This window comes from Enoplosus armatus, chromosome 13, assembly GCF_043641665.1.
Source record: "Enoplosus armatus isolate fEnoArm2 chromosome 13, fEnoArm2.hap1, whole genome shotgun sequence".
NCBI classification, from domain to species: domain Eukaryota; kingdom Metazoa; phylum Chordata; class Actinopteri; order Centrarchiformes; family Enoplosidae; genus Enoplosus; species Enoplosus armatus.
In genome coordinates this window covers 21190741-21204673 of record NC_092192.1, presented here as the reverse complement: position 1 = coordinate 21204673, position 13933 = coordinate 21190741, and the positions used below count along the sequence as shown (strand labels likewise).

At 43.5% G+C, this 13933-nt stretch overlaps 1 protein-coding gene across 1 annotated transcript in view; it reads left to right on the top strand.

Annotated features, from left to right (window-relative positions):
- The first annotated feature begins 470 nt into the window (after positions 1–470).
- dscama (Down syndrome cell adhesion molecule a) overlaps positions 471–13933 on the top strand; it is a 66443-nt gene continuing 52980 nt past the window's right edge. The window contains exons 1-2 of the mRNA XM_070916975.1: positions 471–780; positions 914–1063. Of these exons, the coding sequence (XP_070773076.1) occupies positions 958–1063 (106 nt within the window). The 5' untranslated portion in view covers positions 471–780; positions 914–957. The remainder of the gene's footprint in view (positions 781–913; positions 1064–13933) is intronic.

Genomic DNA, 13933 nt, shown 5'->3' with positions numbered 1-13933 from the left:
CATTTTTTCCCCCCAACTTTTGCTTGAAAAAGAAACCATTAATTGATTGTCAAACAGTTGAGTCAATCGATGAATCGTTTCAGCCTTCGTGCGCTGTGTCATATACACAGATGTGTGTGTGTGCTTTAGAGGACGGGTGTGGCTACAGACATGCATGTTGTGTCTGCAGGTCTGGTGCTCTGCTGGCTCCACTGCTGCTCTCCCAGAGCTTTGCTGCAATGTGTCTTCACAGACAACAAGAGACACACTCCTGCAAGCTGCCTCCACTGCAGTGAGCACAAACACAATGGTCAACCAGGGGAAAACACGCTCGGCCTAAATAAAAAACTAAAAAAATGCAGGATAGCACAATTCTGTCACATACAATAGTTATTCTGTTATGTGGACTTCTGCCATGCAACGACGATCCTAACTACTTTTTTACTAACATTTCTGTTTGTAATCTCATTTCTCTGCCCGCAGTTTTCTGTGAAGATCTACGTTCCAGCTTATATTTTGTCAATGCATCTGTGCAAGAGGTAGTGTTTGCCAGCACCACAGGGACATCGGTGCCCTGTCCCGCCGCAGGCGTGCCCCCTGTCTCACTGCGCTGGTACCTGGCCACCGGCGAGGAGATCTATGATGTGCCAGGGATCCGCCATGTGCACCCCAATGGCACCCTTCAGATCTTCCACATCCCCCCTTCCAGCTTCAGCAAACTCATCCACGACAACACCTACTATTGCACAGCGGAGAACCCCTCAGGGAGAATCAGGAGCCAAGATGTCCACATTAAGGCTGGTCAGTTTCTCTGCTCGTGAATGTCTTTGTACACTTGTGCTTTGTTGGTCCATTGTGAGGAGAAGCTTGTCTTAGCTCAGTATTAACAGTTTTCCGTCATATACACAACGCACCTCTCTGTCCCTCCTCCCAGTGCTACGAGAGCCCTACACTGTCCGGGTGGAGGACCAGAAAGCCATGAGAGGCAATGTGGCGGTCTTCAAGTGCATTATCCCTGCCTCAGTGGAGGCCTACATCACTGTTGTGTCCTGGGAGAAAGACACAATGTCAATCAACGCTGAAAGTAAGTCATGGCATCTTTCTTTACTACAGTAACTACTGAACTACTGCATAATGTCTGAAGGTTAGAGGTCCAAGTGAACATACACATGTTGGCATCAGTATTGAGCTGCTGATGAGGATCTCGTTTGCCTCTTTGTTGATTTGTTCCTGTAAGATTCTCATGGATGTCTCATCGATTGTTATGAGAGATTAGGCTAATAAACACTGGAACACCTACAGTTAGATACTGGCATACTTAACACATGAGAACGAATCATTGTGAGCCATCAGGTCCGACGTTTTTTGGAAATCTATTCAATGGTTTTACAGCACAAACAGAGATTTCTTTATGGCAGTTAGTGGGCTGCTAGGTTAAGCTTTCTTGCCATGATTACAATGGAATAGATACAGATTTATTGACATGGCAGACTATGATGTCGCAGCAGAGCATGTGACGAGACACAGCTACATCTTCTTCAGTTTATGGGAAACATGGGCTTATTTTTGAGAAATGCTTTAACATTTGCAGTACCGCTGGCGTGAGATAGAGGTTCCCAGTTTTGTTGATTATGATGATACTGTGGCATGAATCAAGTTAATGTTGTTCCCTAAAAATGCTATTAGTAACACCTTAAATGAAGTTCAGTTAAATGTCCGACTCTTCTGACATGAACCTACCCAAAGACCTAGCTTGTACCGGCTAGCCAGGCCCATTCTGTGTGTCTGTGTGCGTGTGTGTGTGTGTGTGTGTCTGTGTATCCACGTCTGTCTGACCCAATGACAGTGAGGTCCTGCTCCTCTTCCTCCGCCTGGTCTTCCACGAGAGCGCAGGCTGCCAGCCATGTCACTTAGTCTCAGTGTATTGACCCATTTCTGTGGCTGATAGGAAGCACTGCAGCGCTCCGATCATTCAAATCACTTAAATGGAACGCTCGCCTGCGTGATTGTTTCCCAGCCCTGGGGGGCAAATTCACTTTATGTGGGGCATTTAGCAAACTCAATAGACAAGAGCTAATGCCATTTTGCTTTTGGATGGAGGGCAAATGCTGGCTAGCGACTGCTTTTTTTTGTTGACGTTTCACATTTGTCCGCTGAGGCGAAATCGGCCATGTTGAAATCTATAGCAATCTCTTAATTGTCCATAAATGGATTTGCCGCAAGCATGTTTTCAGATATGGGTACATACAAGGATCGTGTCGCTGATGGAATATATACTCTAGGCTTTCTCATTTCGAATACGCTTGGACTTTTTGAACTTATCGCCGAATAGTTACATTGTTTTACAGTAATGGCTGCACATTTTAACTGAATGTTTTGAAAGGAGAAAGAAAGTTTCTGCACTGTCAAAACAAAGTGTTTCTCTTGAGCTGTAAAAATCATCACATCTGTAGCCGTCAGCCATGTAAACGCTGTCAGAAAAATCACCCAGCCACCAATCCACTGCTCTTCTCCATGCTAAATAATGGATGACGGAAGCCTATGAACCCATGAGCAAATGCTCTTTATTCACGTTTCAGTGCACGCAGCCGACTGACGCACCGTCCATTCCCCTCATCCTCCGCTACGCACATTTTAAGTGCACTTTGTGTGTGTGTGTGTGTGTGTGTGTGTGTGTATCCATGTCTGTGAGTCTATATGCACACTAACTGACAGCTCAATGCAAGATGGCTTAACCCCTCATCTCGATGACCAAGCTCCAACATCTCAATTTTTAATGAATAAAAATAATATCAACACTTGGACTTGAAACAAAAAACTTTGTGAAATACAGCTTTTCTGTCTCTGACATGAATAATTGAATTGGCTTTTTCGGTTTGGAAGGTGTAGCATGATGTGCAGCGCCCGTCGGACAGGCCGTCCATGTCTCACTGGACGTAGACCCTTACTGAGTTGTTGCAGGGAAGAGTAACAAAGCACCACTTACAGAACCCTGGTGTCCATTAGAAAAGAATAGACAATTATGATGAAAAATGCATTCAGTGCAGTATAGCTGTCTGATATAGTGGTTTTATAGTGGTCTGGGGTTTTAACAGAACCGCTGTAGAAAAGATCTAGTCCTCGCTCCAGTATTGACTCCTAAACTTGTTTTACCACGACGAAAAAACGATAACATCGGCTAATGAGGCGGGACGTTTTCTTTTCACTTGCATTTGTATCAAGAAATGTTTTGACAAGTTGATTTGCTTTGGGTACAAGTTTAATTATTTCACCGAAGCGGACACATTTTTCTCATTTCCATCCGCTTAGAAAACACAGTACTAAACCAAATCACTTGTTAATCAAGATGGGTATTGTTTTGTATTCTGTGTAGCAACTTAACCAAATGTGTGGAAGCAGGGATTAGGCTAAACTCTCGTTAGCCATGATTGTACAGCTAAACTGAAGCTGGGACTAATGAATCACTTTGTCCCATGGAATGACTTTAGAATTGTAATTGTAATGCAACAAGCGGGTTTAAACAGTGACTTGTTTAACTGCAGTAACTATAAAAGCAGTTGTGTGTCATTTGCTACTTGTGTTTGTATTCCACAATAGAAAAATGCTTGCAAACATTCATTTATCTATGTGAGTATCAAGGCAAGTTGGGGGAAGGCATCAATTCAAAGGCTGCAAACTGTCCCGACTTAAGAGGATTTCAGTTATTGTTTAGAGAGGGGAGCCAATCAGGACCAGGTCTGACTGTGATGGGTTTACTGGTTTACTGCGATTTATGGACACAATAGAGGGAAATCTGTCACTGCATAATAAGGCTCTTAAAGAATACTGTATACACCTTGTTACTGATATGCTTCACTGACAATACAATATCCACTGTATACTGGCATTGTATAAAGTAGTTGTCGGCGCCAGTAACACGTTCATTTCATGACATTAACTCAACTCTGCGTCCGACTGCTGCCTCCTGCTCGACCAGCAGAGTTAATCCTTGTCAGGATGCCAAACAGTAATCAGAAGTCAGGGCCCGAAAGAAGATCATTTAAGAGGTCAGGCAGGAACTAAATTAATTAAATGAGAGGAGCAGAGATGGGTTGTCTTCCATTCATTTCAACAGTATGAAAATAGACGTAGTATTTTGAAACAGCTATCTTTAGCTCATATCCGTGGACGCCTTGTTTTGATTTATTTTTGTTTATTTTCATCTTCTGTGGTGATGCAGTTAAAAGCTCTGATTGGTTTACCATCCTGGTGTTGTGGCAATCCAAGACTGATGAACAAGGGATTTCTTATTGGAAAATCAAAGCTGTCAGACAAACAATGGGTTGGAAACTTGGATGCCAGGAAACACATGATGTAGAACAGCACTGTTCCTGTTTTAGGTCATAAAGAAGAAGAAGAAGGACTTTGAGATGAGGGTTGATGTGTTTTGTGTTTTGTGGTAATTTACTTGTACTACACTTTGTGCATCTTGATCACACAGGGTAGAAGGTGTGTGAGAATTGGGCTGATTCATAACACTGGATTTATGTTGAGGTGGTGCTGAGAATCTGTGCACTATATAGTATGTGTGTAATACGGCAGAGCTGTTTTGAAATGGCTGGTGTTGGTAATGGTGGAATGGGGTGGAGGAAGAGTGTGTGTTTGTGTAGGTGAAGGGTCCTGTTGTCTGCCGGATGTCCTAAATTACTAATGGCTGGCTTGCCTTTAAAATACAGTAGCTTGTAGCGCTGTGTGCTATTGAAAAAGATGAGAAGGCCCAGATGATCACTGTGATTGGATTTTGAGTGAGAAGCATAAAGAATAAAGCTCACTAGGAAAAAAAAACAGTGTGAAACCTTATACTAGTTGTGGACCGTGCCTGGTGGAAATGCGTGTACTTCCTGTAGGGTTTATGGGATGCGTTGTGCTGGACTGTGGCTGGCTGCGGCTGTGCTGCCGTGTTGCTGTGTTGCTGTGCAGGGCCATTCCCCAGGTGCAGCCTGTGCTGCAGTCACTGAGGAGGCCTTGTAGTCATTTGCCTTGGCCTGATGCTGCCTGCTCTGCATTCAGCACCAGTAGGGCAGAGAGGGGGCAGACCCCCCAGCACTACTGCAGAGACTCACACACACACACACATACAAAAACACACACCCACACGGGGGCTCCTTTTCATTCAGCACACGAGCTAAGCACAAGGGCCGTCGGCCATCACACAGATTCTCTTTGCTCTGCTCAGCCCTCCCTCGTCTCTCCTCCATTTCAATCTTTGCCTTTTCTGCTCGTGCTCCTTCTCTTATACACACCCTGTATATGAACTAATATGCCTTTATTGTCTACTTCCGTCCTCCACAACAACACTGAATGAACCCCAATGATTATAGGTTACCCAGTTAATATCTTTTATTAATCATCACTCAGTGCTGCTGGGTCTGGTGGCATGTTGAGACAGTCATTTAAGGATATTGCAGATTGCTCTAACACTTTCAGTCCGGCCATTTGCTGAGCCATCTTGTGCATTTCACAGTTTCTTTCATGTTTGTTGACATTTGGGATGCGTGTTGGAGTTATTTCTGCAGCCAGATCCCCGCAGCCATTGCAGAGAGGGAGACGAGCCACACTATGTCGGTTTAATTGGCTGTGTATAATGGGCCTTTGAAGTAAATATCAAGAGTTACTATCAAAAGGCTGCTGGACGTTATCATGTGTTTCCACAGCGCCCGCTGTTTCTCCTCCATTCCTCCCCCTCCATTTCAGGGCAGCCACAAAGCCGGGCTGGTGTGAAGCCACGCAAATGTCTGTGGGTTTAGGGTCGCAGAGTTGATGGCAGTTGATGTAAGCAAAACTAAGCTGACCTGTGTGTTTTCAACTCATCCTTGTCACTAGGGATACACTCAGTCACCCCAGAGATGTCCTGAGTCAGGTGTGTTTGCCCACACTGTGTTAACAGTTAAAAATGTTTAAATACATGTTTTCATTAACATGCATCTTCCTGGATCAGAGTGTATTTTTTGGAGGGATAGTGACTTCCCTGTATCACTGCTGCCCTACTTTAAACGTTTGTCTACATGGCAGAATGGGAGGTAATCATTTTCTGTATACTGTGTGCTGTGGACTACAGGTAGCGTGGTATAATAAATGTCTTTTGTTGGTAACAGCCTTGCAGAACGCTCGCTGTCGGTTTTGCCCTTTTCTTAGAATGTAGGAAGCGCAGCCATTGGCGCAGCACAACCTTGAGCTGGGGGCTGGGGTGGGTGGGTAATGGTTTTACTGGTCCCTGTGTGGTGGAGATGTGATGTAGAGGGCGAAGGAGGGGGAGAGAAGAGATGGGATAACTAACTCTCTCTCTCTCTCTCTCTCTCCATCCTTGCCTCGCTCTGTCGACAGGCAGGGTTGGGACTCTGACGTGTGACAGGCTGGATGTGGAGTCTTTTTCCAGCATTCGCCATTCTGTCTGCCTATGATTGGCTGGAGGATTGTTCTTCACACAGAAAAATGGGTCAGGTGGCCTGTGGAGAATGCAATGTTTGTATGGACGGATGGACGGACGGACAGCACACACACACACACACACACATACGCATACCTACACATGCATCCCACACAGAGCAGGATTATACTCTGCAGCAGAGCGCTGGTGGCAGATAAATAACAGATAAATGAAAATAAATCCAGGTTATGTGGTAAGCGTCTCTCATGTTGAATTCGCTGTGTTCTCTCAAAAGCTGCTAGCTGGTTCTCTCCTCACACCCAGTGGCAGGGGCTTAGCGAGATAAATAAAGGGTTGCACTGAAGGAAAAAAAAAAAAAAAACTGGGAAGAAAATCAATACCTGTGTGCATGAATCTGGCTGCAGCTGCCACAAAGCATTATGGGAACATGAGGGGTAGATACACTTGGGCTGGGCAGCATGCAGGCAGCATGCAGAAACACACAAACCCACTGAGTCCCTTTAAAATATAATGATGTTACTTAAAAATGTGATATGCAACAACTGATTAATATTAACCTTGTCTCGAGTGTGTGTACTGAGGGTGCTCTTACAAGTATTTATTAGTTCTAATTATTTATTTGTAAACCGTTATGTAAGAATGATCACTGACTGTCACAAATGTTTACTATTTTTTTTTTTTATTATTTTCAATATAACCTGGGCAGCTGCAATAAGCATTTATGGATTTGAATTTGTCTCGTGAGTCTTCATAAGGACCGACTGTCCTGCATAAATGTATCATGAAAATGTAATGATAATTTGATCTACAAATACTTTTCAAAAAATAAGATACAAAGTGCTTCACAAAAGGACAAAAAATAAAAAAAGAATATTAAAAAAAAAAGCTCGAAAAAAATCTAGAATAAGATGCCTTAAATTAGTTTAAGTGTGTGAATTTGAGTGAGGAAATGATGTAATAATTGTAACTGAAATGTCCAGTAAGTCCTGTTTGGTATGCTATCAATAATCGATTGTTGGACCTTACAGTGCAGTGAAGCATCGCTATGAATGCTTCATTACGGGCAGAAAACATCAGTGTATATATATGTGTTTGCAGTTATAATAACATGCTTATCAATATGTTACAAATATGTCTCATGTGTCCAGTAGCACTGTAACACCTCAACATTAGATTATGCTCTGTGTGCTCACTACAGCTCTCTCCACACAGCCTGCTGCTCCAGTCTTAGCCCGAGACTGACAGAGATATTAATTAAATTGGCTGATGCCCTTTCTCTCTCTTCACTGCACTGGCGCTGCAATGATCACACTCCCACCTCCGTACTGTGCTGTTTGCTCACCAATAACCGCAATTTGTTCTTTATTAAACTCTCGGGGCTGGGAACAATTAGGGTGTGAGCTGGAGGTGGTGTGTGTGTGTGTGTGTGTGTGTGTGTGTGTGTGTGTGCGCACACGCATGCGTATATTTGAGTGCAGGCAGGAGGAGGAGGAGGAGGAGGGTCGGTAGGGGGGGAGATACTAAACACTGCTTAATCTTTGATAAACAGTGAGGTCTCCTTTGTGCCGCTGCAGTTTGGCACATCTTCTCCGGGCTGCTCAGCGCTGTGCTGGGCTAGCTCATGGCTGCTGCCTCCGCGGCTCCCAGACCTGGATGGAAGCCAGGTCATGCGTGGCTCCCTGCCAAGATACAGATTAGCTATAAGCGCAACATGAGCTAATCATGGAAGGAGCCACCAATTAATTGGCACTTAGACATTCTGTGGACTGTATGGATTTTGGGTCTGGATGTTATCAGTGAATCAAAGTGATTGGCATGGATGTCATTGGAGGTTAGATATATTCACATGTCACATATTGGAGGAAAAAAAAAAAAAGATTTGTTTTGGAGGGGGTCGCGAGCTGAGGTTCCAGTTGTGAGCGCAAGCCTGAAAGCTGAGGGGGCTGGGCTGGGCCAGGTTGTGTGTATTTATATGGAGGGATATTAGCCCACAAAGATCACTTCCTGTCTGGGTGGGAGGAGACAACGTGACGCTGATGATGCATTCAGGCCTGAATATCTCTGGAATGCGAGGTGACATAACGCAAGTTGTGGTTTTGGTGCAGAGACGATGATCCTCGCCACTTCAAATTATGACACACATGGCACGAGGATGACTGGACCTCAGACACAGTACAGAGATAGTCATTTAAACACCCTGCTGTCATTATTGGACGGTGATTTTCAGGCATTTAACCAATTCTCTTTTGTATGTAAGATCATCAGAGGATGTCAGGATTTAGAAATCAGACTCGGCGGTGGATGTGGCGGACAGCTCTGAGCGTCAGTCGCGGCGCCTGTGGAAACGCCTGCTGAGTGCTGCGTGATTGCTCTCCGTCAGTGATAAAAAAAGAAAGGTGATTCCCCCCACACCTCTCCATCTCATCTCATGTTTAACCCTGCTGTACTTTGACGTCAGAGGAAATTTTGGAGAAAAAAAAAACCCCAAAATGATTTGCAGGGAAGACTTTTGACTGGCAACAAAGGCTGCTTGAAATCACAGCATCTGTGTAGGAACCTGCAGAGAGGCTGATGTGCATATAAACGTCTGCGTGTGTGTGTGTGTGTGTGTGTGTGTGTGTGTGTGGTAGAGGGATGGGGAGGGAGAGGAGAAAAGTGTATTGGTGTGTGTGTTGGTGTGTAGGAGGAGGAAAAGGGGGAGTTGACTGTGAATGGTTGCTCTTATCGCGTGCATGCAGCTGCTGCAGTGTCTTTGAGAGACAGAGGGGCTGTCCATGCATGCCACTCACTCTGCCTATTCACAGCCTCCCTCCCGCTCCACAACCCCCCCCCACCCTCTCTCTCTTTCTATCCCTGTCTGTGCTGCATTTTACGGCAAGGAAGTGAGCGAAAGAAAGAGGGGGGAGAAAATCATGACTTGAGCTTTAATGCAGACTCATGGCGTGCAGGCCCTCAGTTTCACATCCTCATCATGATTCTTATAACAAGGGACAGGCAAGAAATGAAATGTCACTGGACATCACCACATCGGCCCCCGACTGACGTGTGATTGTTTGTGCGAGTGCACACCGGTGTCCCCCTTTGTTGAGACGGACATTTGAACATTTCAACAAATCGTGGTTGTTTTTGTGCAGAAACTCAGCAGGCCTCATATGTGGCTTGTGCTATTTTCACATTTATTTACTTTCTTTTCTGTAAAGAAGTAAACGTACAGTTAAATCAGATTTTCTCTCTCCACTAAATCACCTGAAAGCAGGATGGGGAACATGTACTGCAGAAGGATTTAGAACGAAGTAACTAAAAGCAAAATTTGAACGAGGTAGCAACCTTAGATGTCCCACAAGTCAGTCAGAAGATAGCTGCCCCCCCCCCCCCCCCCCGCTCCACGATGCTAATCAAAACTACGAATAATGAAGTGAATTCATTCAGTGGGGAGCCAGTGCCAGTATAAAGGTGACCTGTGGAAGGTATTTCCAAGACGAGCCACCATGGGAAATCACCTTGATAGATGGACGTCTCAGGCAGCTAGGGAAGTGATATCCCCGAGCACTGCATGTTGCATGCAGAGTAACTCCCCCCCCCTCCCTCCCTCACCCATCTTCGCTCAGGTGCCCTGTCATGTATCGCTGCACTCCTGCAGCAGTATTTTTTCAAGCTGTGATATGTAACCTTGACTCTGAAAGCAGAGTGGAGGAGCAGATGGTGAGAAAGGATGATTAAGAATCAGGAGAAGGAGAGAGATTTTTTTTTTGTTATCTAACATTTTTCCTCCATTACTGTATTAATTTATCAACGCGACTGATTGAGCTTACAAACCAAAAATGCACGTTTTATGTTCATAACATTGATCATTTAGTTATGGTCCATTGAAAGATTGATTATAATTAATAATATAATTTTAAATTAACTATTTAACTAAAAGTGTTAATATTTTTGACAATAGTATGTAAATGTTTTACCAAAAATATGAAAAGCAAATTTATTCCATATTTAAGGCCAAAAAGAAATTCCAAAGCTGCTTATTTTCTCTTGTTTTTTTTAAATATAGGATTCATTTGCTATATTTACATTTAGAGAATTTAAAAAATGAGGCTAATATTTTAGGAATCATTAAATCTTAATTTTTATTTTTATTTGTTCAATAAAACCTAAAACAGTTGGATTTATATTTGTTGTAGGACTAATTATTATTGTGATAATAACCAAGGCTTTCCTGTTATTAAAATGCAAGATTTAAAATAATGATGCGGTATTTCGTTCAAGATGTATTTATATGTTTGAACTGAATGGCTTGAAAGAATTTCATTCTACATGCAAACTGCCGGCATTGAAAACATTAAAGGAACATTTTGTATTGGTCTTGCCAAACAACTCTTTACATTATTTTGTCTAAAGTGAGGAATCCAAATTTTTTGGAAATGCTTGCATAATCCTTTAGTTCCACTCGGCAACTATAGAGAGAGATACAATACAGAGGGAGTGTGTGTAAAAATAATTCAGAGGACAAAGAAATTAAACTGATAAGTGAACGCATGAAGGGTCCTTTGCATAATCCGAGTTAATCCATAATGCAGAATACAGAGTGAACGGTCTAAAAATATCTGTGACTGCCTTCAGAAAGCTAAGGAAACATGTTTAATTAGCATGTTCGGTGCTACTGCTCTTTCTGCAGCCGTCGAAAAATAACATGACCATCACAGGTTTCGTTTGACATTACTGACAACAAGAGCAGAAAAAATATGAAATGCAGCTAAAATAAAATAAAGCTATTACATTCGTGTGTAGAGACAATTGAAAGTGGTGTTTGTGGTTTGTCGGACAAGCAGTGATGAACCCCAAATAGATTTTCCTCTTGCATACAGTAAATAGTCATGTTGTTGCTGAGGGCCTGAGTTGACGCTGTCAGCGCAGCCTGATTGGCTGGAGCTTGCTATGACTCGTCGTGCGTTTGGCCAATACGGTTTGCTCGGGTTCCACTCCTTTTTTTTTTTTTTTTTTTCCCCCCCACCCTAAATAAATTGCCTGGAGAAATTGAACAAAAAATTAGAGAAAGGCAGAGAGCCTTTCATCTAATTGAGAAGCTCATATTAGCTGTGGTGGGAAGATAAGCTCCTCTCTCTCAGCAGCTATTAAGCTCACTGTATGTTAGCCAGTTCCTTCTTTTTTTTTCACTCTAGCTTGATTTTTTTAAGCTGTCACCTCTGTGCACTCAGTGTTAGTGAGGTGCTGGCTTAAAGTTAAATGTGTAGTTTACAACTGTGTGTGTGTGTGTGTGTGTGTGTGTGTGTGTGTGTTTATCTCTGTGTGTCCCAGGTGTGTTTGCCAAGCTGCTGTACCTGCATATGCACGGGCACTCCAAAATGGAGACCAGATCATGTGACCTTGTGCAGCCATTTAGACACACAGGCAAAGGCACACACACACACACACACACACACACACACACACACACACACACATTTTCCTCAGTTCATCAGCTTTGTTTTGGCACCCTCCTACACTTATTTATTGTAAGCACATTGTCTTAGCATCAAAAACACTGTGAGATCCATACGCATCCATGTGTTCACACAACCATGAAATACATAAAAGAAATCCATTCTGACGTATTAATAATTGGATGGGACTGTGAATAATACGTGTTTAAATCTATAGCTATACGTTTGTGTGTTACAAACATATGTGTGCTGTCTTGTGTGTGTGTGAGCAGCCGACATTCAGTAAGTGTGTCATGCTTCAATTAATGTGGCGCAACATATGTTCTAATTGACGTTGTGGATAAACCTCTGCTTGGATTTATCTTGTGGTCTGATTCTTGGGGTGTAGACGTTCCTCCTGATTACATTGTGTCTTCTAGTGCCTTGATCCCTTTAGCCCCCGTACCAGGATTACATTCCCACAATATAATCCTGGTTGGGCGGCCCCCGGGGGTCACACCGCAACCCCCCCAAATGTCTTGGTGTGACAGTGATACCGTGGGGCTCTTGGAGGGCGGGAGGAAAAAAAGCAATCAAGTTGTGGTTTACTGCAGATTTGTTAATCTTCTCTCAATAAGAGTGAGGAGAGAGGGAGACCGGTAAAAGGTTTGCTCTGTCGCGGCTGCTGCTGCTGCTGCTGCTGCTGCTGCTGCTGCTGCTGCTCTGGCTTACTGCCTCTTTCAGTCCAAGGCAGCCATTTTGTGTCAGCCAGTCTGTGTTGCAAGAACAGTGCTGGTTCTCAGTTCACATTGCAAAGACTAGCAACATAGCACGATTCTGTTTTGATTCCAGGGCATTTTTTTTTTCAGCTTGGAGAGAGAACATTTAGTGAAATGATGCATTATTAACGTGGTGGAGGCCCTTTAGATATTGTATGGTAAAAGGACAAAGTGGATGCTGATGCTTGGCTTGTGTCAGTCTAGCTTCAGTGGCTGTTTGTTTTGGGAAAACATTAGATACATTTAATCAGTTATGATCCAATTCACTACGCCAAAGCTGCCGAAGAACAAGCACAGAAAGAAACAATAGCACCCAGTGTTTCTATTCCATCAAGGTTTAGCTGCGATTTATTTCACGTTACAGTATTAAGCCTGTATTTTCAGCTGGAGGTGAGAGGCTCCATGTCAGTAAGCCCTCCCCTCTGCACACACACACACACACCTATCCTCTCCAGAGGCAGGTGCACTGCTCATCAGCTACAATCATTCTCCTGGAGCTCAAATAGTTCCTTATCTGTGTGAAAATAGCGGCGCTGTAGTGTGCCTGTGTAGGGCCTGAGCAAACACACCATCCATGTAAGTGATCAGTCGGCCCATTCAAAGAGGCCCCATAATGGCCCGTTTCTTCCAGCCTTGTTTGCTCTGTGTTTTGTGGCTTTGGCGTCTGGCAGATGGGCCATCAGGGATTATACCTGCTAATGAAGAGAGGTGAGAGAGGGTGTGTGTGTGTGTGGGGGGGGGGGGGTGACGGCTGTGTGGGGAGAAGTGTTTATTACAAGTTATGATGTGACCAAGCGGAGGACAAAACCACTGGGCCTTCACTGAACTCATTGGGCTGAATTCTGGTTTATATCTTCACAGAGTTTGCTTGTGATTTACAGGCTGTTGGCTACATATTTTAAAGTTTTTGTGATTCAGGTTGATATGTTCTTAAACTCTGTTGTGGAGAAATTATTACTTGTCTCTTTAACATGACCATGGCAGCTTGAGCAAAAAAAAGCCAAAACCGATATAGCACATTTTCTGTAAATTAAATGAATAAGTAGTTTATATAAAATGACCGCATGGAAAGGCCTTTCTTATTACATTTTGAATTCTATAATCAACAAATTATTTAGAACCTTTTTGCAAATTCGTACTGTTTGACATGATTTTTGTGTAAAAGAGGTTAGTGGTGTTTGTCGTGGGGACCGGTGTGCAGCATCATTTGCAAAGTAAGCTATTCTGGCCCGTGTCAGACCTTTCATAGCAAAGCCAAGCCCATGCGACAGAAGCAGCCCCTGTTTTTAGGTACAAGCACCTCGTTTTGTCTTGGCGAAATAAACGCAAGA